Source organism: Salmo trutta, chromosome 37 (genome assembly GCF_901001165.1).
Source record: "Salmo trutta chromosome 37, fSalTru1.1, whole genome shotgun sequence".
Taxonomy (NCBI): domain Eukaryota; kingdom Metazoa; phylum Chordata; class Actinopteri; order Salmoniformes; family Salmonidae; genus Salmo; species Salmo trutta.
Window position 1 is genome coordinate 25,720,725 of NC_042993.1, and position 23,456 is coordinate 25,744,180.

The 23,456-nt window shown below is 41.8% G+C and overlaps 1 protein-coding gene and 1 pseudogene across 1 annotated transcript; both read left to right on the plus strand.

Annotated features, from left to right (window-relative positions):
* The first annotated feature begins 7,248 nt into the window (after positions 1 to 7,248).
* Positions 7,249 to 17,646, plus strand: LOC115177088 (sialic acid-binding Ig-like lectin 14). Its single transcript, XM_029737580.1, has 11 exons — positions 7,249 to 7,307; positions 13,466 to 13,561; positions 14,178 to 14,537; positions 14,757 to 15,050; positions 15,172 to 15,435; positions 15,665 to 15,952; positions 16,127 to 16,214; positions 16,310 to 16,354; positions 16,441 to 16,485; positions 16,652 to 16,826; positions 17,108 to 17,646. Exons 2-10 carry the CDS (start codon positions 13,468 to 13,470, stop codon positions 16,776 to 16,778), a joined length of 1,605 nt encoding a protein of 534 aa, XP_029593440.1. The 5' UTR covers positions 7,249 to 7,307; positions 13,466 to 13,467; the 3' UTR covers positions 16,779 to 16,826; positions 17,108 to 17,646.
* Positions 17,647 to 20,063: 2,417 nt separating this feature from the next.
* Positions 20,064 to 22,632, plus strand: LOC115176520 (free fatty acid receptor 2-like; annotated as a pseudogene).
* The last annotated feature ends 824 nt before the right edge of the window (positions 22,633 to 23,456 follow it).

Below are 23,456 nucleotides of genomic sequence, written 5' to 3' on the forward strand. Positions count from 1 at the left end.
TTAAGCAGACCACCATCGTGCCTGTGCCCAAGAACACTAAGAACACTGCATGCTCAGCACCCTCCTGTACTCCCTGTTCACTCATGACAGCACAGCCAGGCACAAGTCCAACACAATCATTCAATTTGCCGATGACACAACAGTGGTAGGACTGATCGCCGACAACAACGAGACAGCCTATAGGGAGGAGGTCAGAGACCTGGCCATGTGGTGCCAGGACAACAACCTCTCCCTCAACGTGATCAAGACAAAGGAGATGATTGTGGACTACAGGAAAAAGAGGATTGAGCATGCCCCCATTCTCATCAACGGGGCTGCAGTGGAGCAGGTTGAGAGCTTCAAGTTCCTTGGTGTCCACATCACCAGCAAACTAACAGTTTCCATGCACACCATGACAGTCGTGAAGCGGGCACGACAAACCTATTCCCCCTGAGGAGACTGAAAAGATTTGGCATGGGTCCTCAGATCCTCAAAAGGTTCTACAGCTGCACCATCGAGAGCATCCTGACTGGTTGCATCACTGCCTGGTATGGCAACTGCTCATTCTCCGACTACAAGGCACTACAGAGGGTAGTGCGAAAGGCCCAGTTCATCATTGGGGCCAAGCTTCCTGCCATCCAGGACCTCTATACCAGGCGGTGTCAGAGGAAGGCCCTGAGAATTGTCAAAGACTCCAACCACCCTAGTCATAGACTGTTCTGTTTGTTACCACACGGCAAGCGGTACCGGAGCGCGAAGTCTAGGTCCAAGAGGCTTCTAAACAGCTTCTACCCCCAAGCCATAAGACTCCTGAACATCTAGTCAAATGGCTACCCAGACTATTCACATTGCCCCCCTCCCCTCTCCACGCCACAGCCACCCTCTGTTGTCATATATGCATAGTCACTTTAATTAACTCTACCTACATGTACATACTACCTCAACTAACCGTTGCCCCCGCACATTGACTCTGTACCGGCACCCCCCTGTATATGTATATTGTTATTTTTTACTGCTCCTTGAATTACTTTAATTACTTGTTACTTTTATCTCTCATTCTTATCCTTATGTTTTTAAACTGCACTGTCGGTTAGGGGCTTGTAAGTAATAATATTTATATTGTTTTGATTTATTAAGCTACCCAATTAAACTGAATGATTGACCACACATCATTCTATACTCTTTACCTCGACAAAACTACATGAAATTGTATTTAACGTATTTGTAATTATAGACTTTGTTTCCACATCTTATTGAACAATTGATTCATTATCATTGATAGTGGGTGTGTTGGTTCCTTTTGTTTCATTGAGCTAGTAATGTGTCTTTCTAGTTAAGACACACCCCCACACCCACTGTAACCCCAGCTACAGTGGAGGTGAGGGAGGGTACCTCAGTGAGGTTGATTTGCTCTGCTGCAGCCCCTGTCCCTCTCTCCCCCCAACTCTGACATGGACCCCCAGACTGGGTCAAAGTGAGGAGGGACTACCAGAGAATCAGGATAAAATTAAAATCAAGTCCTCTGCTCTGACCTTCACTGTGTCATGACGTGGCCCTTTCTGGGTATAGATCATGGCTTCCCACTCTCTCCTACACCCAGGTTCTGTTATCTCAGGTCGTAAATTCCTGCCGGAGACTCTCTCCCCTGGCCATGCAGAAAGAGAGACACAGAGAGAACAAAGGATTTCACGTGGCGATCTCCTAAACACCCAAAATGGCAATTTGAAACAAAATGTCCACTTGTGAGAAGGTGGGATTGGTCCGTAGACACTTACGGGATGGGAATGATGAGGGTTTCAATTTGTGACCTCAGAGAGGACAGGAAACACACATAACTATATCTCTGAATGTGTACATTTCTCAATTATGGGGTTTGCATCTAATTCTTCTATAAAATGAATGAGTAAAGATGAAACTATTGGTGAAATTATGTAATGTGATGTTAAACCTTTAATGTGAGAGAATTGTATTCCCTTTCAAGTTTAACTAAGTCATTGGCCTGCCCCCGTGAGCACATACAGGATCAGGCATCATAGAAACGCCTTTTCTATTGTTACGAATAGAACCACCTTTTTTATTGTTATGAATTCTATTGTTACGAATAGCCTTTTCTATTGTTACGACCCCCTCCTAAGAAAATCCTCTTCAGACCACGCATACCTCTGTGTCAGCTGAGGTGGCACAGGTTTGAGTACCAAGACTGAGCAAACCCACAGCGTGAGCTGTGATTGCGAATAGTTTAGACCACGCGTACCTCGGTGGAAACTGAGGTGGCACAGGTTTTGAGTTTAGACTAAGCAAACCCACAGAGTAAGCTGTGATTGCGAATAGTTATTGAATTCCAAACCATACCATGTGGAGCATTGGCTACATGGCTGGAATTGGTTCAACTCTGAGACTATCGATCCCTACAGGATTTGAGCAAATCTTTGATACTAATTACTAGTCTGCAGATAGAAATTATGTAAACCTGGGATGCGGACATCTATCTATGAGAACATTTTTGAATGGTACTCTGAAGTTTCCATTCTAACCACGAAAGACTTTGATCTTCAGGGAAACAGAGAGAGCGAGAAAGAGACGCGGATGAACTGACTCTCCAGCAGACAGACTGACGATTCCAACAGAGATCACGACGACACCTGGGCGTAAATATATATTGATTGCAATTATTCCCGAATGAGTGAGTGTTCATGTGCAAAGGATTAGCATTTCAATTAATATAGTTATCAACTGTGTGTGTAGTCATCCCTTTTGTCTTTCCCGCTCTCGCTCAGTCCACACCCACTTCCCTTTGTCCACCAAGCCATCATATCGGATTAGCCCACTAGGGAATCTTCCCTATCATTTGTTAGTAACAGACCTACTGTTTGTTTGTGCATTTCTGTGATTATTTAGTTAGTTAGTTAGTTAGTTAGTTAGTTAGTTAGTTAGTTAGTTAGTTAGTTAGTTAGTTAGTTAGTTAGTAAATAAATGATATAGACAATTGGTGTATAGATGATTCATAGTAAAGGCTGGGTTCGTGCAGATAACCAACAATTTACGACGTTTGGAATGAGACTGACTTGAGGTAAAGGATAATTAATTAATTAGAAGACTAATTGATCAGATATTCAAATATCTGAAGAGTTACATTAGGAAAATTATAACTTTTTAGTCTGAAGATTTTCCTTGGTGCCCCGACTTCCTAGTTAATTACATTTACATGATTAGTTTAATCACGTAATAATAATTACAGATAATTGATTTGATAAAATAACAGTCTTCACTTTCAATGATGCCAAAGAAACGACAACTGCTTTATACCTCCATCATGAACAGAATATCTCCTGCACTGCTCTCTACAAACAACAAGATGGCAAGAATGTCAAATCACCTGAAACAAGTCTGACAATTACTGTTCTATATAAGATCATTTGGATTTTTTCCACCTCATATTAGCATCAGTTGGTTGGTTTTATTTCAGTCAAACATGAATAATATTGTGTGCTCTTTCTATAAGTTTCTCCCAAGAACACCTCAGTGTCAGTCAGTCCCTCTGGTCCAGTAGTAGGGGGCAGCTCCATGACTCTGACCTGCAGCAGCAATGCCAACCCAGCAGTGAGCTACACTTGGTACAGAGTCAATGGGAGTGAGGGAGTCATTGTAGGATCTGAACAGAGCTTCACCTTCAATAAGATCGCTGTCAATGATAGTGGGTGGTACTATTTGGAAGCAAAGAATAAGCATGGGGACAACAACTCAACAACTACTAACATAGATGTGACATGTAAGTTGTTACACTTCCACATCCTGTAAACATACTTTAAAGGGGCAGTGCAGTCAAAAACGTGATCTGTAAAAAGTAATATGATATTTCCACACACTGGGGTCAAAATAACACTCTGAAATTGTGAAAATGATATCCTTTTAGTGTAAGAGCAAATATATATATATATATATATGTTTTGCATTTCAGCCTGTTCAAGTGGGAAAAAAAATGTAAAATGTAAAATGTAAAATGGATGGAGTTTTTGGCCCACAGCATGACATCACAATCTGATCTGATTATTCTCACAGTCATCTTTTATTTGCATATGTATCCTCCTACTTTTAAGTGGTAAGCGGGGTAGGCCCTAGAGTCTAGACCAGATGTTCCCAAACTTTTTCACCCAGGAGAACGCTACCTGCCCGAATGCATAGTGCCAACTGTAAAGTTTGGTGGAGGAGGAATAATGGTCTGGGGCAGTTTTTCATGGTTCGGGCAAGGCCCCTTAGTTCCAGTGAAGGGAAATCTTAACGCTACAGCATACAATTACATTCTAGACGATTCTGTGCTTCCAACTTTGTGGAAACAGTTTGGGGAGGCCCTTTCCTGTTTCATAATGACAATGCCCCTGTGCACAAAGCGAGGTCCATACAGAAATGGTTTGTCGAGATTGGTCTGGAAGAACTTGCCTGGCCTACACATAGCCTTGACCTCAACCCCATCGAACACCTTTGGGATCAATTGGAATGCCGAATGCGAGCCAGGCCTAATCGCCCAACATCAGTGCCCAACCACACTAATGCTCTTGTGGCTGAATGGAAGGAAGTCCTCGCAGCAATGCTCCAGCATCTCGTGGAAAGCCTTCACAGAAGATTGGAGACTATTATAGCAGCAAAGGGGGGACCAACTGCATATTAATGCCCATGATATTGGAATGAGATGTTCGACAAGCAGGTGTCCATTTGAGCCAGCTGTTTGCTCTTTCAAGTGTGGACACTTCCGACTGAGGAGTAAGTTTCACACATACCGATGTGCTAAATTCACCCCTCAAACTTACTCAACAGCGACCCAGCATTCTGAGTCACAGGTCACCACTGTAAAGGTGTCACGACTCCTACCGAAAGGTGGCTCCCCTTCCTGCTCTGGTGGTGCTCGGCGGTCGTCGTCACCGGCCTACTAGCGGCCACTGATTCCCTTTTTTCCCTTTTCTGTTTATTGGTGTCACCTGTTTTTTGTTAGACTGATTAGTCGGGTAATTTTAGCCAGTTGGCCTGCCTGCTTTGTGTTCGGGATTGTTTTGTGTGTTGCATCTGTGCACGCTGTTGTCTCAGGTCTTTCGGTCGTGGGTTTTCTCCAGACTGTTTCAGTCCCCAGTGTTTGGGGCATTTGTTTTGTATGCACCCTGTATCTTAGTGGGGTGGCTTATGTTCGCCGTTTGTGCCAATAAAGCACTAACCTGTACTCTCTGCTTCCTGCGCCTGACTTTGCACCCACTACACCCAGAGCCTTACAAAAGGATGTCACACTGCTTGCTTAGCGAGTTCCGCTTCCACCTGATTCACACCAAGCCTGATCTCAGTACAGTTTTCAGTTCCCAAAACTAGAATCTGTTATGAACAGAGTGCACTAAGTTCTGTAAATGTGACCCTTTGTCAAAGTTTCTAAAAGTTGTGTTGTTTACAAGGACTGCAATGGCAAATTGAGTTATTGCACACGCACACTTCACAGCGAAGGCGTTCCGTAACGGAAATGTGCAAATACATGCTAGAACCCGCCAATAGGATCTTGCTAGCTCTTGCTTGGCTCTGCCCACTTCCTTGCCCGTTCTACACACTATGCTTAATTTTCTCCCATTGAAAACGACACAGATGAACTATCTTGGATTAGTTATAAATATCTTTGACTTAACTGTCTTCCTCCTCTGTTGTCTATAGTTGCTCCACAGATCCTGCTCTCCTCTCGCTGCATCAGAACTGCAGATCAGATCAACTGTACCTGTGAGAGTCATGGGAACCCCTCTCCCAAAGTTGAGTGGCGATTGTCTGGACAGCCTGTCAATCAGTTTACTAACACTGTCATCAGGGAGCCAATAGTCAGCATAGGCCTGAGAAGCTACCTCACTACCACCAATCACAGGAGGACACGCCCGCTCTGGTCTGCCTCAGCACCAACTCTGTAGGATCTTATTCACAAGGGGTTTGGACACCATAATTGACTACAATGATGACCTTGATAACCCTGATAACAACTTTTGTAAGTCTATCGATTAAAGCTTTTTCTGTTCACCCCTAGGTCAAGTTTCCTTGCCAATCTTCATCACTGCAATATTTGTTTCGGCATTAATGACAGCACTGTTAAGTGCTTTACTGTTTCTCCAAAGGTAAAATGTTCCGGAAAAACTGCACATATTTGTGTCTTTATACTTTTCGTGCTTTACAATGACTTAGTTCCTGATTCGGAAGTGTACACTTATTTATAGCTATTTGATTTGACCAGTTTGTTGTATGATGATTTCACAGGGTTTGGGATCCTTGTTTTACAGTACTCAGAGGTCAATACAAATATTACGACGGTGATGTGGTGATGAACCTAGTTCCGACCAGTAGTGAGAGGACACAGGTAAGCACCATCAGATTTATCCTAGAAATATTTTGATAATGAAACTACAACAACAACAAAAATCTGTTAAATGTCTATAAATGTATGTTATTGCAGGATCCTCCTGCGCCAGAAGAAGACTTAAAAGCCGACAGCACGATACCGTGTCAGGCCAGGAGACAGGGACGCAAACAAGACCAAGAGGCCCCCAATCCGGGTCCCAAATCACTGCCTTCCTCCAAAGCTATCTCGGAGACAGACCGAACCAGCCTGCCCCGTCCCGTCGCTGACACTGCTACAGTTCCAGGAGAAGGCACTGCAAAGAAGGAGGGGGATGACGTGTTTCATTCCAGTGTGATTTGGAAGAAGAAGAAGTGGATGAAGAAGAAGAACGAGGGGTCCGTGGACGGGGGAAGGAAGGCGTCTAGCGGTTCCTACCTGGAGGAAGAGAGGTGTGTGCTAGGAAATCTAGGCAGACACAGAATAAGTAAGGTACTGGAGGTGGATAACCTACAGTTTCTCTAGTTTTTCATGAATTTACTGTAGGCCTATTGTACTTTCACAAAGATATATTGCTCTTAATGAAAGTATAACGCTGTTTTTTTCCCACCACAAAACACATTAAATGTCCACCTTACTGTTCTTTATTGTAGCCTATGTAATTGTTCACAGCATTATGATGGCATACGTTCTGTATAACCTTTAATGTTTTCAAGGTATTTAAAACTCTTAATAAACTCACTATAATATCACTGAATGCACCAATAGCATTTAACAAAAAAAAACAAAAAAATACAAACGTGCGTTTGAAAGCTAACATTAGAACAAACTGTTGGCCAATTGGAAAGTAGGCTCTGACAGACTCAGTGAGTTTCCTGTTTGAAAAGAACAAAGGGGAGGATGATGTGCAGTAGAGGTTTTCGCTTTGTGACAGAGAACAGAGGGCCAACTCAGACAGACACGCTCACCACCTCCTCTGAAGGTAAGGCATGATGTTCATCTCTGGTTTTATGGGGTTTTGAGACAATATTTCAATGACAGTGATAGGTTGAACAAACCATTTCGGGAAATGTAAATATGATGGTATGTCTGTACACTCTTAGAAACAAGGGTTCCAAAAGGGTTCTTAGGCTGTCCCTATAGGGGAATACTTTTTGGTTTCAGGTAGAACTATTTTAGGTTATATTTATGGTATATGTGTCCAAAGAAACCCAAATATTTCCTGACCTTTCTTATATCTCCTAGATAAAGGACAGAGACATCAAAATCCTATTCCTTTTAATACATTTTTTGAGTGTCTTTTTTGCCGTTTATTAATGTTAGAAACAGTGTTTTCATTGGTTGACATAGGTCATCATACATGGTTCTGCTGTCTGATTATGGTTTATAATGTCATTTTGCAGCCTACAAGTAGACTGGGATTTATTTCCAGTAAACTCTTCCCACCTACCACATAATATACGATAGACTGTTCATTTTGATATTGTTCTCAATTTGTTATCAAATTTTTTTCACCTGGGGTGATTTCTGAGAAACTGTCCACCCACATCCACTTTTAACAAACCAAAATTAAATTGTCAGAAGTAGTGACAAGAAACAAGGGAGGGTCTCTGGCCATGGCAGTTTCACATCCTGTAGCATATCAGGAGTTAACTCTTAACCAGAGTGACTTGAATAAATGTTCAAACTTGTCCCCCGTGGGAATCGAACCCACAACCCTGGACTTGCAAGCACTGTGCTCTACCAACTGAGCCACACAGGACCTAGCATTGGTGTTTATTAGGATCCTCATAAGGCAGCAGCTTCTCTTCCTGTGGTACAAACAGGAATAAAAGAATTACGTCTCAACAAAACCACAGGCTACATCATAAATAAAACAATTCTTCATACAAGACATTACATTATCACTCTATTATTACAAACGTACTATATAAAATACTACAATAATACAATATTACAATATTCAAATGTGTTAGACTGTTTGTGTGCATGCGTGTGTGTGCCAAATAAAATACATATGCTTCGTAAACTACATGTGTAGACTAACAGTGAAATACTTACTTACAGGCCCTTTCCAACAATTTAGAATACAATAATGATAATAATAATAGAAGAAGAAGAACCAAAAAATTGTAACACAAAGAATAAATACACAATGACCAATGAAAGCTTGGCTATATACACGGGGTACCAGTACAGAGTTGCTGTGCAGGGGTATGAAGTAATGGAGGTAGATATGTACATATAGGTAAAGGTAAAGTGACTAGGCAACAGGATAGAATATAAACAGTAGCAGCACCGTATGTGATGAGTGTTTAAGCATTTGTGTGGCACTGGAGGCTACTGAGGGGAGGACGGCTCATAGTAATGTCTGGAACGGAGCTAATGGAATGGCATCGAAAATATGGAAACCATGTGTTTGATTTATTTGATACCGTTCCACTAATTCCGCTCCAGCCGTGACCATGAGCCCGTCCTCCCCAATTAAGGTGCCACCAAAATCCTGTGGTGTGTGGCGAATGTGTGCCTGTGTGTACATGTTGCGTGTGAGTGATTGTGTATGTATGTGTTGGAGTGTCAGTGTAAGTATGTGTGAGTATGTAGGTAGAGTCCGGTGTGTGTGCATAGTGTTTCTTCACTGTCCGCGTTGTGCTGTGAGTTGTTTAAAAAAAATCAGATTTAGCTCTCGAGCGGCTAGACATTCTTTACCATTCGGCCATCAGATTTGCCACCAATGTTCCTTATAGGACACATCTATACTCCTCTATACTCCTCTGGTTGACCAATAAATTGGATCCACTGGTTGATGCTTGTTTATAAAACCCTCTTAGGCCTCACTCCCTCCTATCTGAGATATCTACTGCAGCCCTCATCCTCCACATATAACATCTGCCAGTCACGTTCTGTTAAAGGTCCCCAAAGCACACACATCCCTGGGTCGCTCCTCTTTTCAGTTCGCTGCAGCTAGCGACTGGAAAGAGCTGCAACAAACACTCAAACTGGACAGTTTTATTTCAATATCTTCATTCAAAGACTCAATCATGGTCACTCTTACTGACAGTTGTGGCTGCTTTGTGTGATGTATTGTTGTCTCTACCTTCTTGACCTTTGTGCTGTTGACTTTGCCCAATAATATTTGTACCATGTTTAGTGCCGCTACCATGTTGTGTTGCTACCATGTTGTTGTTTTGTTGTGTTGCTACCATGATGTGTTGTCATGTGTTGCTGCCTTGCTATGTTGTTGTCTTAGGTCTCTCTTTATGTAGTGTTGTGTTGTCTCTCTTGTTGTGATGTGTATTTTGTCCTGTATTTATATTGTATTTTTTTTATTTTTTAAATCCCAGGCCCCCGTCCCCGCAGGAGGCCTTTTGCCTTTTGGTAGAACGTCATTGTAAATAAGAATTTGTTCTTAACTGATTTGCCTAGTTAAATAAAGGTTAAATAAAAAAATTAAAAGCTGCTCAGTGGAGGTACTGCAGGGGGTCCACGAAAATACTGTATATACAATTTTTGGTCCATTAAAATAACATCAAATTGATCAGAAATACAGTGTAGACATTGATAATGTTGTAAATGAGTATTGTAGCTGGAAACGGCAGATTTTTTTTATGGAATATCTACATAGGCGTACAGAGGCCCATTATCAGCAACCATCACTCCTGTGTTCCAATGGCACGTTGTGTTAGCTAATCCAAGTTTATCATTTTAAAAGGCTAACTGATCATTAGAAAACCATTTTGCAATTATGTTAACACAGCTGAAAACTGTTGTTCTGATTAAAGAAGTAATAAAACTGTCCATCTTTAGACTACTTGAGTATCTGGCGCATCAGCATTTGTGGGTTTGATTACAGGCTCAAAATGGCCAGAAACAAAGAACTTTTTTCTGAAACTCGTCAGTCTAAACTCGTCAGTCTATTCTTGTTCTGAAAAATGAAGGCTATGCCATGTGAGAAATTGCCAAGAAACTCGTACAATGCTGTGTACTACTCCTTTCACAGAACAGCGTAAGCTGGCTCTAACCAGAATATAAAGAGGAGTGGGAGGCCCCGGTGCACAACTGAACAAGAGGACAAGTACATTAGAGTGTCTAGAGTGTCTAGTTTGAGAAACAGATGCCTCACAAGTCCTCAACTGGCAGCTTCATTAAGTAGTACCCGCAATACACCAGTCTCAATGTCAACAGTGAAGAGGCGACTCTGGGATGCTGGCCTTCTACCTGGACAGCTTGCTATCATCGACGGAAAAACAAATTCCCAAGTCTGTCTGCCAATTGAAGCTCAACAGAAGTTGGGTGATGCAACAGGACAACGACCCAAAACACAGAAGTAAATCAACAACAGAATGGCTTCAACAGAAGAAAATACGCCTTCTGGAGTGGCCCAGTCAGAGTCCTGACCTCAACCCAATTGAGATGCTGTGGCATGATCTCAAGAGAGCGGTTCACATCAGACACCCCAAGAATATTGCTGAACTGAAATAGTTTTGTAAAGAGGAATGCTCCAAAATTCCTTCTGACCGTTGTGCAGGTCTGTTCAACAACTACAGAAAACGTTTGGTTGAGGTTATTGCTGACAAAGGAGGGTCAACCAGTTATTAAATCCAAGGGTTCACATACTTTTTCCACCCTGCACTGTGAATGTTTACACAGTGTGTCCAATAAAGACATGAAAACCTATAATTGTTTGTGTGTTATTAGTTTAAAGACTGTGTTTGTCTTGTTGTGACTTAAATGAAGATCAGATCAAATGTTATGACCAATTTATGCAGAAATCCAGGTATTTCCATAGGGTTCACATACAATTTTTGCCACTGTAAATGGTAGATTATCAGACACTCAACAAGAAGGTCGATCCCCCACGACGGGGAGACCCATGAGGCCCAGCGTCGTCCGGGTTAGGGGAGGGTTTGGCCGGCCAGGATGTCCTTGTCCCATCGCGCTCTAGTGACTACTGTGGCTCATGCACGCTGACTTTGGTTGCCAGCTGTAAGGTGTTTCCTCCGTACAGCTTGCCTTAGGAAAGTATTCAGACCCCTCGACTTTTTCCACATTATTTTTACGTTACAGCCTTATTCTAAAATGGATGAAATTAATACAAATCCTCAGCAATCTATGCACAATATCCCATAATGGCAAAGCAAAACAGGATTTTAGACATTTCTGCCAATTTATTACAAATAAAAAACAGAAATACCTTATAAGTATTCAGACCCGTTGCTATGAGACTCGAAATTGAGCTCAGGTGCATCCTGTTTCCATTGATCATCCATGAGATGTTTCTACAACTTGATTGGAGTCCACCTGTGGTAAATTCAATTGATTGGACATGATATGGAAAGGCACACACCTGTCTATATAAGGACCCACCGTTGACAGTGCATGTCAGAGGAAAAACAAAGCCATGAGGTCGAAGGAATTGTCCGTAGAACTCCGAGACAGGATTGTGTCGAGGCACAGATCTTGGGAAGCATATCAAAATATTTATGCAGCATTGAAGGGCCCAAAGAACACAGTGGCCTACATCATTCTTAAATGGAAGAAGTTTGGAACCACCAAGACTCTTAATAGAGATGGCCGCCTCAGAGAGGTGACCAAGAACCCAATGATCACTCTAACAGAGCTCTAGAGTTCCTCTGTGGAGATGGGTTAACCTTACAAATGGACAACCATCTCTGCAGTACTCCACCAGTCAGGCCTTTATGGTAGAGTGGCCAGACGGAAGCCACTCCTCAGTAAAAAGCACATGGAGTTTGCCAAAACAGCCCACTTGGAGTTTACCAAAAGGCACCCAAAGACTCTGAGAGCACGAGAAACAAGATTCTCTTGTCTGATGAAACCAAGATTCAACTTTTTGGTCTGAATGCCAAGCGCACGTCTGGAGGAAATCTGGCATCATCCCTATGGTGAAGCATGGTGGTGGCGGGAAGACTAGTCAGGATCGAGGCAAAGATAAACGGAGCAAAGTACAGAGAGATCCTTGATGAAAACCTGCTCCAGAGCTCTCAGGACCTCAGACTGGGGCAAAGGTTCACCTTCCAACAGGACAATGACCCTAAGCACACAGCCAAGACAACACAAGAGTGGCTTCGGGACAAGTCTCTGAATATCCTTGAGTGTCCCAGCCAGAGCCCGGACTTGAACCCGATCGAACTTCTCTGCGAAGACCTGAAAATAGCTGTGCAGCGACGCTCCCCATCCAACCTGGCAGGGCTTGAGAGGATCTGCAGAGAAGAATGGGAGGAACTCCCCAAATACAGGTGTGCCAAGCTTGTAGCATCATACCCAAGAAGACTCAAGGCTGTAATCGCTGCCAAAGGTGCTTCAACAAAGTACTGAGTAAAGGGTCTGAATACTTATTTAAATGTATTATTTCTGTTTTCTATTTTTTATAAATTTGCAAAAAAATTCTAAACCAGTTTTTGCTTTGTCATTATGGGGTATTGTGTGGAGATTGATCAGGAAAATTGATGAGGAAAATGTATGTACATGTGTATGTACAGTATCAGTCAAAAGTTTGGACAAACCTACAAGAGTGCGCAAAGCTATCATCAAGGCAAAGGGTGGCTACTTTGAAGAATCTAAAATCCAATTTTTGGGGTATTTATTTAACATTTGTTTTGGTTACTTCATTATTCCACATGTGTTTTGTCATAGCTTTGATGTCTTCACTATTATTCTGCAATGTAGAACATATTTAAAATAAAGTAAAACTCTGGAATGAGTAGGTGTGTGCAAACTTTTGACCGGTACTGCATATACATGCACATTTAAAAATGCATATATGGGGGATTGGAAATTATGCAGACAATTACATTGATGGAAGCTACAATGTATCTGCTATATTAAAGATGATCTACCCCCTAAAAAAAATATTTAAAAAATAAATACAAATAAAAAAGGTTCCACCCAAAAACAATCTATTGGTATTTGTTTCATTAGTCCATTGTTGATATAATCCAAAATGTTTTGCTTGTCAGCAAACAAGTCTTCAAGATATGTAACTTTCAAAATAATGCTGACAAGCAAAACATTTTGGGAGTATTTTCAACGACAGACTAATGAAACAAATACCAAAAGATTGTTTTTGGGTGGAGTTTTCCTTTAATGAATTGATTGGGTGATTTATTGTTTGTTTTATAGCTATGAACGTCGGCATCTTAAGCATCACATGGTATCGGGACCCGAATAGACGAAAGACACCACAGACTCTAATGGACATCCTCAGCTTCATCACAGGTACGTTATACACATCTGATTATATGACATTTGCTTGCGTGGTAAAACTGTATGTTTGCGTCCAAATTATCTGAATTGAACTTTCTAGCCTTAAGCCGTTAAATGTCACTATGTGTTAAATACTGTATGTGGACAGTGTGTAGATAAATACAGTATGTACAGTAAATGCTAATTATTTTTGATTTGGACAAGCACCAATTTGTAAGTCGCTCTGGATAAGAGCGTCTGCTAAATGACTTAAATGTAAATGTAAATAATGGAACCCAATTATTGACTCTGATTATTGTTAGCAATGGTCTTTGCTGAAAGTGCTACATGTATAAAGCAAGACAACGACAGAACCACATGCAGTATTTTCAACCTGTGGTCACAGAATGTGTGAGATGTGCTTACTGGCTACGGCAAGCGAATTTGGTTTAGACGCAGTGTCAATGCAGCTGTTATATTTGTCCTGCAATGCAGCACTTTCTGTTGCACGGGGAAAACACTTCTGCGGATGAACCTATTCAGTTACTCAAGTTGGGGACGTTAATTCAAGCTCCACTTAATACAGCTGGCAAAGTAATAAAAGAGAAGTGATGCAATGTGAACTGACTTGTTAGGCCTTCCTCCTCAGGGTGCACACTTGTCTCGCTTGGTCACTGTTGGATAGTGAAGGTGCACAGTACTGTGAAGGCGGTAGATGGCAGCTGTGTGGAAGTGTCCTGTCACACCGCCCCCCACCACAGGGTCATCTGGTACCTGTATCATAGCATTCACTATCCCAAGCTTTACGATGGCAAGGAACCGACCAGTGTGGAAGACAGTTTTAGAGGGCGCACATCAGTGCCAGGCAATTCAGCAAAGGGGGACTGTACACTGAGGATTGAGAGTGTGACGTGGAGAGACAATAACCTCAAGCTCTACGTGTGGATCAACCCTGATGAGTCAGCTACACAAAAGTTCCATCATCAGATCGTAACGATTACGATTGAAAGTAAGCACAGTCATGGAGAGGTGTAATAGATTTAATATTTGTTGTAGTTGAACAACTGAAAAACAACAGATTGTGATTAGATGAACAGTACTTCCTTACTTTGACATCTGTATTTAGGAGTGATAGTGGTCGGTAGTTAAAGCACTATGTTAAAACTGAATGAGAATTGCAGACAGGGTGTTAAATCATAAGCTAATAATAATTTATTTGAACTTGCAGATAGAAAAGCTCCTGCGTTATCCATGCAGAATGCAATGGTGGATGGAGCCTTATTCCAGGCCAACTGTAGTGTCTGGCATTCCTGCCCATCCTCTCCTCCATCCCTTCACTGGAGCCGTTTGCCTGTAAATTCTACAGCGGTGACTTCCATGGAGGAAAAGGGAGGGCTGTGGGTGTCCACTGAGACAATACAAGGAAGAGGAACGTGCCGACTGCACAAACAAGAGATGAAATGCACAGCTCAATTCGCTACAGTCCAAACTGAGAGTCAACCAGTCATTCTTAACATCTCATGTACGTTTTTGGTCTTTCTTGTTTGTTCTCAGTTGTGTAATTATTCCGTTCACATCATATACCATTTTACAGAACAAACAACTACATAGTACCAATACATGTCTGTCTACTTCATTAACAGATGCCCCTGTAGGTGTGACGTTGATGGCGGATGAACAGCCAGTCAGTGAAGGTCATAGTGTCAACCTGGAGTGTGTTGCTGACAGCAACCCTCAGCCAGGCCGGTATGTGTGGATCAGACGACAGGGAGGCCAAAGCATCCAAACGAATTCAACTCAGGGAAACATGTCCTATGCCAACATTAGCAGAGACTCTTCATTCTCCTGCATTGTCCAAAACAATATTGGATCAAATCAGTCAGCCTGGCTGTTTCTGGATGTCAACTGTAAGTATCTCATTGTATGTGTCTATTGTCTGGTTGCACCGTTTCCAATGGAACTAGCATTATATTTGTACACTGAAATGCTAATTCTAGCAACAGGCTATGGGGGTAAAATAGAAGAACAGACTCCTTCCCACCCTAACGTAGTTCTATTGTCATTGTTTCTCACTTACAATAAGAAGGAAAACATAATTTGTTTAAATCACCACTTTGTGTCATTCTGTCACTCCAGTCCCCCCAGCAATCCTCTCTGACTCCACTTGCTCTTTGGAGGGTGGGATTCTGACCTGTGTGTGTAGAGCAGAAGCCCGACCTAATGCCACTCTGCGCTGGACAATCAGCGGAAGCAGCACTCTCCCATCCTCCTTCACTTCCATCACCATATACAGAGATGATACGGTGTCAGCAGAACTCACTGGGCCTGTGGAAAGTCGACCAAATGTCTCCTGCGTAGCCAGTAACTCACTGGCCACTGACATCCAGCAGCTGCCCCTTAACACAAAATCCACAGCTGGACAGTGTAAGCAAGCTTTCAGTGCAGAATTTCTGTTCTTAATCTTCTGTTGTCATTAGAATCTGCACACGGTGACAGTCTTTCTTCCTCCTCTGCCTTCCCATGTGTCCCCCCTCCCCTCTCTCTCTCTCTCTTGCCCTCACTCTCTATCTCTCTCTGTCTGTCTTTCTTTGAACACAGTTCTGCCATGGATGCTGACTGCTCTGGCAGTTGGAAGTGTCTTTCTGGGATTTGTAATGGTTGTACGCAGAAGACGTTGCAGAGAGAGGTTTGTATGGTTCTTGATGATGAGAAGATGTCACATATTCAACCATTTTAGGTGTGTCATTTTTGAATGATGTCTCCCTTCTACATTATCTGTAGACCAAAGGCCAGCTCTAATCTCCACACTTTGGATATCCCTCTAAGGTACTGTCATTTTTGCATCTGTATTTTACATACAACAACTAATAATGTTCAAGCTCATTGACATTGAGATGTTTTTTGTCAATAAGGCAAGCTGACATGTCAGAGTCCCTAAGGTACAGCAATCCCCAAGAGTAAGAAAAAGTTGAATTCTCTTACCCTTTGACCAATCATCAAATTCATATGATATAGCATGTACATGAATTCGCTTCTGTAGAGGGTGGTTGGAGAATAAAACATTTAAAAAGTAAAAATGGTACTGAACTATAATTAGGTTCCACATTCTCTTCTCCTTCTCAGACCACAGCAAACGGCTAAGAGGACCAAGCCTAAGGCCATGCCCATGGCCATACCCAAGGAGAATGCAAGGACGGATAGACAATCGTCAGTCTACGAAAATGACTTTGTGCCAAAGAAGCCTAGTTGAAACCCAGCAAAGAACAACGAGAAGATCAAATTAGAAGAAAACACAAAGGTAAATTTTATGTAACCTCACTGCACGCACAATTTGGCTAGTGCAGCGTTTGATAAAAATGTAAATACCACATACTTTTTACCCACACTTTCATATTTCAGACACTGTTATGACAGGAGAGTAATTACCACTAAACCTCAATTACATACTTTCACACCCCTGTAGCCCTCAGACCAAGTATATTTGTGAAGCCATTTTGGTGGCCTAAATATAGTGCTCTTCTGTTGGTTTCTCAAGCATGTAAAAAGATAGGTTAAAACATTCTTATTTTTTCCCCACAGGCTATGTGTTCAGACATGGATGATATCTACCAAAACTATTGAACTACCAGTGAACACAGCGTTTGCTTCAGAGTTATACTCTTGAAGAGTTATACTCAGAGTTATACTCTTGAATTCTATGTTTTTTTTTACTAGATTACTTGTAGTTTCATGTTTATCTGTAATGTTTGTAATGACTTGGTGCTGCCTATTTGGCCAGGACGCTCTTGAAAAATATATTTTAAATCACAATGAGCCCTTCCTGGTTAAATAAAGGTTTAATTAAATAATAATAATAATAAAAGTACATAATAATAATGTTATCCAATTGTTATAAGTTGACGATTGAGTCGTGTAGCCTACTGTTAAAAGTCTAAAGTTGTTGTGTTTGTGCACCTGTCTGGGCTGTGTGGATTGTGTTTTTTTGTGTGTTCAAGTGATGAATGTAACCTATGTTTTGTATTATAACTTTTGTATCAACTTCATTTGTGTGTCAAATTGCTTTTAAAAATGTGTTATGTGACCATAATTATAACTGAAATAAAATACATACATGTTCACTTTTTTTTACAGAGCAGTCTATACACTGAGTATACCAAACATTAGGAAAAGTTTCCTAATATTGAGTTGCACCCCTTTGCCCTCAGAACAGCTTCAATTCGTCTGGGCTTGGACTCTACAAGGTATTCCACAGGGATGCTGGCCCATGTTGACTCCAGTGCTTCCCACTCGGGTTTCCTTGCCAGCCGTGTCCCAGCATAGCGTTCTCTCCAATCTCCTGCTGCCTCTGCTCTCCTGGCTTCCTCCACCTGTTCCCATGGGCGGCGATCTCTTCCAGCCTGGAACTCCTCCCATGTGTAGGATCCCTTTCCGTCCAATAGCTCCTCCCATGTCCATAACTCCAAATCCCTCTGCTGCTCCTTCCTCCGCTGCTTGGTCTGTTGGTGGTGGGTAGTTCTGTCACGTTCGTCGTAAAGATGGGACCAAGGCGCAGCGGGAATGTGTATACTCATTTTCTTTAATTCGAAGAAAAACACTTAATACAAAACAACAACGGCTACACATACGGAACAACTACCCACAAAAACCCATGAAAAAACACCCCTACTAAATAGGACCTTCAATTAGAGGAAACGAGAAACAGCTGCCTCCAATTGAAGGTCAAACCAATAAACTAAGCATAGAAATAGATAAACTAGACACAGACATAGAAATAGACTAACATAGAACATTGCCCAACAAACCCCGAAACACATAAAACAAACACCCCCTGCCACGTCCTGACCAACTACAATAACAAATAACCTCTTTACTGGTCAGGGCGTGACAACTAGTTAATTTAGTAGACAAGATTTGCTTAGAATTCTATGGCATTATTCTGTGTTGAGCGGTTAACAAAGAAACAGGTACTCCTATATAATTAATTTAGAGTTATTCATGTACCTTTTGGCTGTGATACAAACGTTGGGCTATATGTTTTGATGTTTAATACATTCCAAGGCTTCAAGATGCGACTCAAATGATGATTTGAAAAAGTTGCCTGAAAGGCATGAGCTCTCTTTGTTTTTTTGTGCAAGCATCACACACTTCATCAGTCTCTCATTCACAATTTGACAAGCACTTGATAATGCCTCGATTTTCCTGGCGGCATCCTGTTTAACTGTCCGAATTTACTTTACGTCAGCCAACAAGATGAGTAGGCCTAATGAACAGTAAAGGCACTAGAGTATGTCAATCTACTATCCCCCATAGTACAAAAGTTGATCTATTCTATTCTGTGCTAGAAATAAATATTCCGAACATAGTTTAGGACAGTTGTGGGATGCGATAGATCCCAAATTAATATAACCACTAGCATCAACAAAAACTTTTTTACGCAATAAGGCTGACACAACAGATCAGAACATTTAGCTTAGGCTATTTCTTCACATTATAAATGCAGCAATGCGGCCAGGGCAGTAGGCTATAAGCGCTAATTAGCAGGAAAACACCATTATCAAAAGTGATGGCAAATGCGATTATGCATGTAATTGCATTTGTGACATCTGCTGATGTAAAAATGGGTTTATAATTACATTTGATTGAATTTGATTGATGTAACACTTTTATTGTAAAGGTGCATTTTTATGGTGAAAATGATCTTCCCCAAATGTGAAACCCATGCGCTGCATATGTATGTCAGTTAGGCTCTAAACCCATTGTAAAGCGGATTAATGTGCTTAATTTTAAGATGTTATTTGGCCACTTTAGTTGTGATACAAACCATATAAAAAAAGCATGTAGGCCTATGGGCTAGGCTACATGTGGTGTGGGACTATGATTTGAAAAGGTCGCATAAAAAAGGTATGCATTGTTTTTACCTTACGCTGGGCATCATTCACAAGTGATAATATATAATTCACAAGTGACAGGCTAATATTGTCACCCATCAGACTATTCTTGATTTAATCATGTCTTTACATATATTAAATTATAGGAGTGGAATTTGGATTTTTCTTTTGATTAGAATGGACCATTATCATACACCTGTCTGGAAACAGGGACAGGGTAAAAACAAATACATGACATCTATGCACTTAAATAGAGAATGGAGGACGCTTTTCCCGTGGCTCATTTTCATGCCAGCTAGGTAGGCTATACTCCTGTTGTAAAGAGAAACAATGTGCTTAATATTAGGATATTTGAGAAATAAATATAGTAGGCTAGCCTATAGAAAGCTGATTGGACCCTCCTCTTTTTAATAGAGGCCATCAATTACACAATTTCATAACCTATATAAATGTTGCGCAACAAGCTGATCGACTCTCATGAAGTGTTTGATTAGATTTTCGGTTGCATTGATGTAAAAGTGATTAGAAGGACAATAGAGTGTTGAGTGCCAGGCAGTTAGCAAGTTTGGTAGCAAGCAAGCAAGCATCAGAGCTTGGAGAAGCCTATTTACTGTGACTAAACGTTCACGTGGAATTTGACTGCCGTCATGACTCGTGACCGCAGGGGTGAGGTAATATGGGCACCATAACAGCCCTAGATCTGGCGCCTATTACCATACCCCGTTCAAAGGCAGTTACATCTTTTGTCTTGCCCATTCACTCTATCATGTCTCAATTGTCTTCCCCTTCATCTATACTGATTTAAGTGGATTTAAAAAGTGACATCAATAACGGATCATTGCTTTCACCTGGATTCACCTGGTCTATGTCATGGAAAGAGTAGGTGATCATAATGTTTTGCATACTCAGTGTATATTGATTATTCAGTCAGGGTCCATATATATAGAACCCAAAATGATTCTACCTGGTACCCAAAAGGGTTCTAACTGGAACCAAAAAGGGTTCTCCTATGGGGACAGCTGAAGAACCCTTTTGGAACCCTTTTTTCTAAGAGTGTAGCACCTTAATTAACCCCTTAGTCGAAGGCACACCTTATGGTGACTGTTATGCAAAACTTCAATGATTTAGTCCCAGTGATGGCTGTTACACTTGGTTTATTACACCGTTGCTTATCTCATTATATACAAACCACCCATTTATTGACTGCTTACTTGTTCTGCTAAAATGAGCTAGAGAGAAAATATTTTTTTTTCAAGTAAAACTAGGAGCATGCAGTTAGAAAGAGGTGGACAGTCCTCCCCAACAGAGCTGAGGAGAGAAGTGACATTAATCCCAAATCGATGACAATCGCGCTGCACAAGTAACTTTCCGTGAAGCCTTGGAAGCAGACAGCCTTGGTAGCAGACAGCCTTGGACTTTCCACCATATCCTCTGTTTGATGAACCGTTGATAGCGTGAGTAATACTTCAGTGTTCATTATTGTTATTTAAGACTTGGTCCTGACAGCACACTGCCAATTTATGTAGTTAAATAGCCTACTGATGGGAGCTGATACAATTCATCTCAAACGACAATTTAAACAATCTACATTCTACCATGATGCTTTTATTTCCACATGGCGGAGCTTGAGTTTGAAATATAAATGGAATCGGAGATGATTTCATGGATGGTTTCATTTTTTATTTCAACATTTCCATTACATCATCATTTGAGATATTGTTTGATATTCATTTAAAGTTGACAATTTTTCAGCTTAAACTGAGTGCTAAATGATAAAATATAGATAATATTTGCTGTCATTCTCTGCTTGTCCTCAGTTGAGAGCCATTGTGGTGAGGAGTGAGGTGATTCTGTCTGTCTACATCATTACCTTCCTGATGGGCCTGCCTGGCAACATCCTGGCACTCTACGCCTTCAGGATCAAGATCCACAAAAAGCCCACTCCTACAGACATCCTCCTGCTCAACCTGATCGTGTCCGACCTTATCTTCCTGTTCTTCCTGCCCATCAAGATGCACGAGGCAGCCTCTGGCATGGTCTGGACTCTTGATAAGAGAATTATCTAATAAAGGTAAATTAATCAATAAACCATGATTAATTATTAGTCATACAGCATGGTTAATGAATAATCAATGTAATGATCAATGTAGTGATCGATTAGTCCGATTAGTCCCAGAAAATCTAGTAGAGGCTGTAGAGGGAAAGAAATGTGTGTGTGTATTTAGTGGGCCCAAGAGGGCAGGAGCCAGATGGTAAAGGGAGTAGAAACTTCAAGGGGTTCCTAACCTTGAGGGAAAGGAACAGGCAGAGCTGGATAGTGATAAACAGTGGGGGAAGTCAATGGGGGATGCAGGTCACCAACAGATTGTGTGTAAATGCATGTGCATAAGTAAGCAAGAACTATAAAATGACTGTTTTGTTATCCTGACCTCAGAACGTTCTCTGAATAAAGCTACAGAAACCTTTTGCAGAAAGCTGAGTCCTTGCCTAATTATTTAACCCATTGTCTTACAAACCTTGGGCATTAGTCAAGGCGAATTGATTATTGATTATTATCATCAAGATATCAAATTATTCTAACAACTCTCCCCCGCCCTCTCTGCAACATTACCTCTTTTGTCTTCTTCTCCTTCATCTACACCAGTTCCCTCCTGCTGATGGTGGCCAGTGTTGACCGCTACCTGTGTGTGGCCTTCCCTGTCCTGTGCAGGCTCCGCCGCAAGCTCTTGTACGGAGTGGTGAGCAGACTGGTGGTGTGGGTCTTCAGCTCGGTCAACCTCTGCTTCATCTACATTGTGGTGAACCAGAACTCACCTGATTTCTATGCCTGCTATGACAACTTCACCCAGGAGCAGCTGAAGGTGGTGCTTCCCATGCGCTTGGAGCTGTGTGTGGTTCTATACATCGTGCCACTGCTGGCCTGTGTGTTCTGCTACCTGAACTTCATCCTCATCCACAATAGGACCCCTAACCTTCGTGCAGAGAAAAGGAAGAGAGTCATTTGAATGGCTATCGGGACCCTACTGGTTTTTTGTTGTCTGCTTCCTGCCCTATAATGTCACCCATGTACAGGGGTTCATCATCCAAGACAATGTGGAGTGGCGGCTCTACGCTCTGCACCTGACCACGGTCAACACCGTCCTGGATTCAGTGACGTTCAACTTCTCCTCCTCCATGTTCCAGGCCACCATGAAGAGGATCCTGACTGGGAAGTGAATGAACGAGCTGTCTGACGTCTTCATGACAGCTCAAAACAACACTAGAAACATAGAGAGACAAAGTAACCCACCCACAACTGAGGGAGTTTTGTCTGACCACTGACAGAGGTTTTTCTGACAATTGAAGACTTCCAATATGGATGCCATATCACGGGGCCAACAGTCACCAGTTCACAGACAATGATGTAGACGAGAGAGAGCCTTGCCAGCAGCATACCTGCCAGCAGCATACCACCCTGCATCCCACTGCTCACTTCAAATCCAATCAAAGTTTATTTGTCACGTGCGCCGAATACAACAGGTGTAGACCTTACAGTGAAATGCTTACTTACAGGATCTAACCAATAGTGCAAAAAAGGTATTAGGTGAACAATAGGTAAGTAAAGAAATAAAACAACAGTAAAAAGACAGGCTATATACAGTAGCAAGGCTATAAAAGTAGCGAGGCTACATACAGACACCGGTTAGTCAGGCTAATTGAGGTAGTATGTACATGTAGATATGGCTAAAGTGACAATGCATATATGATCAACAGAGAGTAGCAGTAGCGTAAAAGAGGGGTTGGCGGGTGGTGGGTGGCAGTACACAATGCAGATAGCCCGGTTAGCCAATGTGTGGGAGCACTGGTTGGTCGGCCCAATTGGGTAGTATGTACATGAATGTATAGTTAAAGTGACTATGCATATATGATAAACAGAGAGTAGCAGCAGCGTAAAAAGAGGGGTTGGGGGGGTTGGGGACGGCACACAATGCAAATAGTCCGGGTAGCCATTTCATTACCTGTTCAGGAGTCTTATGGCTTGGGGTAAAAACTGTTGAGAA

Bases quoted from the DNA above. Each gene is read 5' to 3' on its own strand.
- LOC115177088 (XM_029737580.1), top strand. From the start codon at position 13,468: ATGAACGTCGGCATCTTAAGCATCACATGGTATCGGGACCCGAATAGA. The intron at 15,953-16,126 runs GTAAGCAAGCTT...CTTTGAACACAG, and splicing joins AAAATCCACAGCTGGACAGT to TTCTGCCATGGATGCTGACT. The intron at 16,355-16,440 runs GTACTGTCATTT...TTTGTCAATAAG, and splicing joins ACTTTGGATATCCCTCTAAG to GCAAGCTGACATGTCAGAGT.